At 45.0% G+C, this 2,281-nt stretch overlaps 1 protein-coding gene across 1 annotated transcript; it reads left to right on the plus strand.

Annotated features, from left to right (window-relative positions):
* Positions 1–732: 732 nt before the first annotated feature.
* Positions 733–1,999, plus strand: LOC117486343. The gene is made up of 2 exons (XM_034134776.1): positions 733–1,269; positions 1,491–1,999. Exons 1-2 carry the CDS (start codon positions 733–735, stop codon positions 1,890–1,892), a joined length of 939 nt encoding a protein of 312 aa, XP_033990667.1. The 3' UTR covers positions 1,893–1,999.
* The last annotated feature ends 282 nt before the right edge of the window (positions 2,000–2,281 follow it).

Below are 2,281 nucleotides of genomic sequence, written 5' to 3' on the forward strand. Positions count from 1 at the left end.
AGAATAGAATACAGAAGAATTGTGATGCCGTGGCTTTATCTGAAAACTGACAGTATACTTACATTTATGGCCCTAGGCTACAACAAGTGGGATTTATCTTTTATTACTATACTGCATATCGTTTTTTATTCCCACTGCCACGGATATAATCATATTCTGCATTGACAAGAATATTTACTATAATATTATACTATTGTTAATAGTTTACTGTATTATTACTGCTATAACAATCACACATTGAGTTCATTGTTGTGCAATGATAAAATTAGACCGTTGTTTTTTTAAAGTCTGAATGAAACTCCGCAGCTCTCAGGTGATCAGCTGATCAGCGGGGGCTGTGTGTGACTCTCTTTGTTTACACACCTAATGGCCAATCAGCCACAGCTCTCCCCCCTCCTGTGATCTCCCAACCCCCCTGTGATCTCTCTTCTCCAGCAGTAACGTTTAAGGCCCCGGCTCCACGAGAACACATACGGCAAAACGCATCGGAGTAACGCAAACGCAACCGCAAAAAACCTTCCGCCCACACGCAATATACACAGGATTGTGTCAAGCTCCACGAGACGGCTCCGTTTACATCCAACCGCTGGAAAAGCTGCAGTACATATGCCGAACCTGTACGTGGCGCTGTAACTTCCTCCACAAAAGCAGCAACTTCCTCCACAAAAGCAGCGAGTATAAGATCCCCCCCGGATGTGTAAGGCACAAACAAACAAACACACAAGGTAGAAGATGGCTGATATTTGTGCAAGAAAGGAGGTCTTTTCGTGGACTGATGATGAGGTCGAACTTCTACTTCGGGTCACATTAGAGTACAAAACTTCATTAATACAGGAGAATGTTGACTGGGAGTCCTGCAAGTTGAAATATAGCGATATAGACAACTTATTTCAGGCGCAGTATCCGAGGACCGACACAGGGAAGGATTTCCCTCACAGCGTGGGGGCCATTACAAAGGCCCAGCTTGCCGCCAAGCTTAAACAAATCCGCATAAAGTACAGGCATGCGGTGGACACTAAGCGTTGGAGTGGCCAAGGACGTGTTGTGCACATGTTTTTTGAGCTGTGTGAAGAGGTCTGGGGTGGCTCGCCTGCAACATGCTCCCTTAGCTCGGGCATCGAGACGGGGGACCTGGAAGAGTTGTCTTCCGGACCAAGCTCACCCCGGAGTTTGGAGCGTTCCAACGATTCGCCACCGCCAGAGTCGAGCGAATCCAACGGAAGTCTGCCAGCTGCTGCAGTTGTACAGCATCGCAGGAATCTGCTCCAGGTATGTTCATGATTTCAAGCTTAACGGACTTGCTACATACTACGATACAGTACCTTCCACAGAAAAACTGAACACGTTTAAGCTTTGTAAAAGTAGAATGTATTGAGAGCTGTTGTATTTGTAAAAGTAGAAGCTATTGCACAACATGCCTTTGGTCTTATGTGATCTGGTGGCTATGGTCCTATTGTGTAATAATAAAAAAATGCTCTGGTTTATTCAAGGTGCAGCTGAACGGCCACAGAAGTGACCGCTTGAAAAAAAAACTTCCAGTTGACCATGCCGTGCAGGAAGACCTGAAACTCAAAAGGAGGATGGTGGAGCTGATGGAGCAAAATCAGAAAACATCCACCCGCAACGCAGAAAGCTTTGTTCTGATGAATGCCAATATTCGGGAGGGCTTTTCCCTGATGAGGGAATTCATGCATGCACAACCCCACAGCAGCATTGGTGGACAATTACCGGAACAGTCACCGTACCTGTATAGAAGGCCACAGCCTGCCTACACACCAAGCCCCTCTGCACCACACCCCTCTGCACCACACCGGCACACGAGGACCCCTGACCCCCCACGGCAACCATCCCAGTATTCATACAGCCAGTCACTCTTTGAAGAGGACTGTTGAAGCACAGAGCTTCAGTTTTTGTTGCACTTTATATGTATATAAAGAAAGTCTGGAAGTGGGTGCAGCAAATTTAACTTTTTTATTCCAGTGAATATTTTTTGTTGCCAGTCAAGGTGTTATATTCCTTGTTTCACTGTGGACTGAAAGCATTTCACTTTTTATTCCATAAATGTACATATATATATATTATTATAGCTCTTGCAACTCTGCTTAATAAAAAACATTGCAAAATAACAGTCTTGTCTCTCATGTCAATGTACTCCGCAAGCACTCTTCACTGTCTTTCCCTCATTACAGTCAGTGAGATGTCTATTACTGGCCAAGTTGACTGATAAAGCAGTGAGCTTCAGTTTGTGGCGTAGTAAGCCAGTTGTATAACCCATAAGAAC

Source organism: Trematomus bernacchii, unplaced genomic scaffold (assembly GCF_902827165.1).
Source record: "Trematomus bernacchii unplaced genomic scaffold, fTreBer1.1, whole genome shotgun sequence".
NCBI classification, from domain to species: domain Eukaryota; kingdom Metazoa; phylum Chordata; class Actinopteri; order Perciformes; family Nototheniidae; genus Trematomus; species Trematomus bernacchii.

Bases quoted from the DNA above. Each gene is read 5' to 3' on its own strand.
- LOC117486343 (XM_034134776.1), top strand. From the start codon at position 733: ATGGCTGATATTTGTGCAAGAAAGGAGGTCTTTTCGTGGACTGATGAT. The intron at 1,270-1,490 runs GTATGTTCATGA...GGTTTATTCAAG, and splicing joins ATCGCAGGAATCTGCTCCAG to GTGCAGCTGAACGGCCACAG.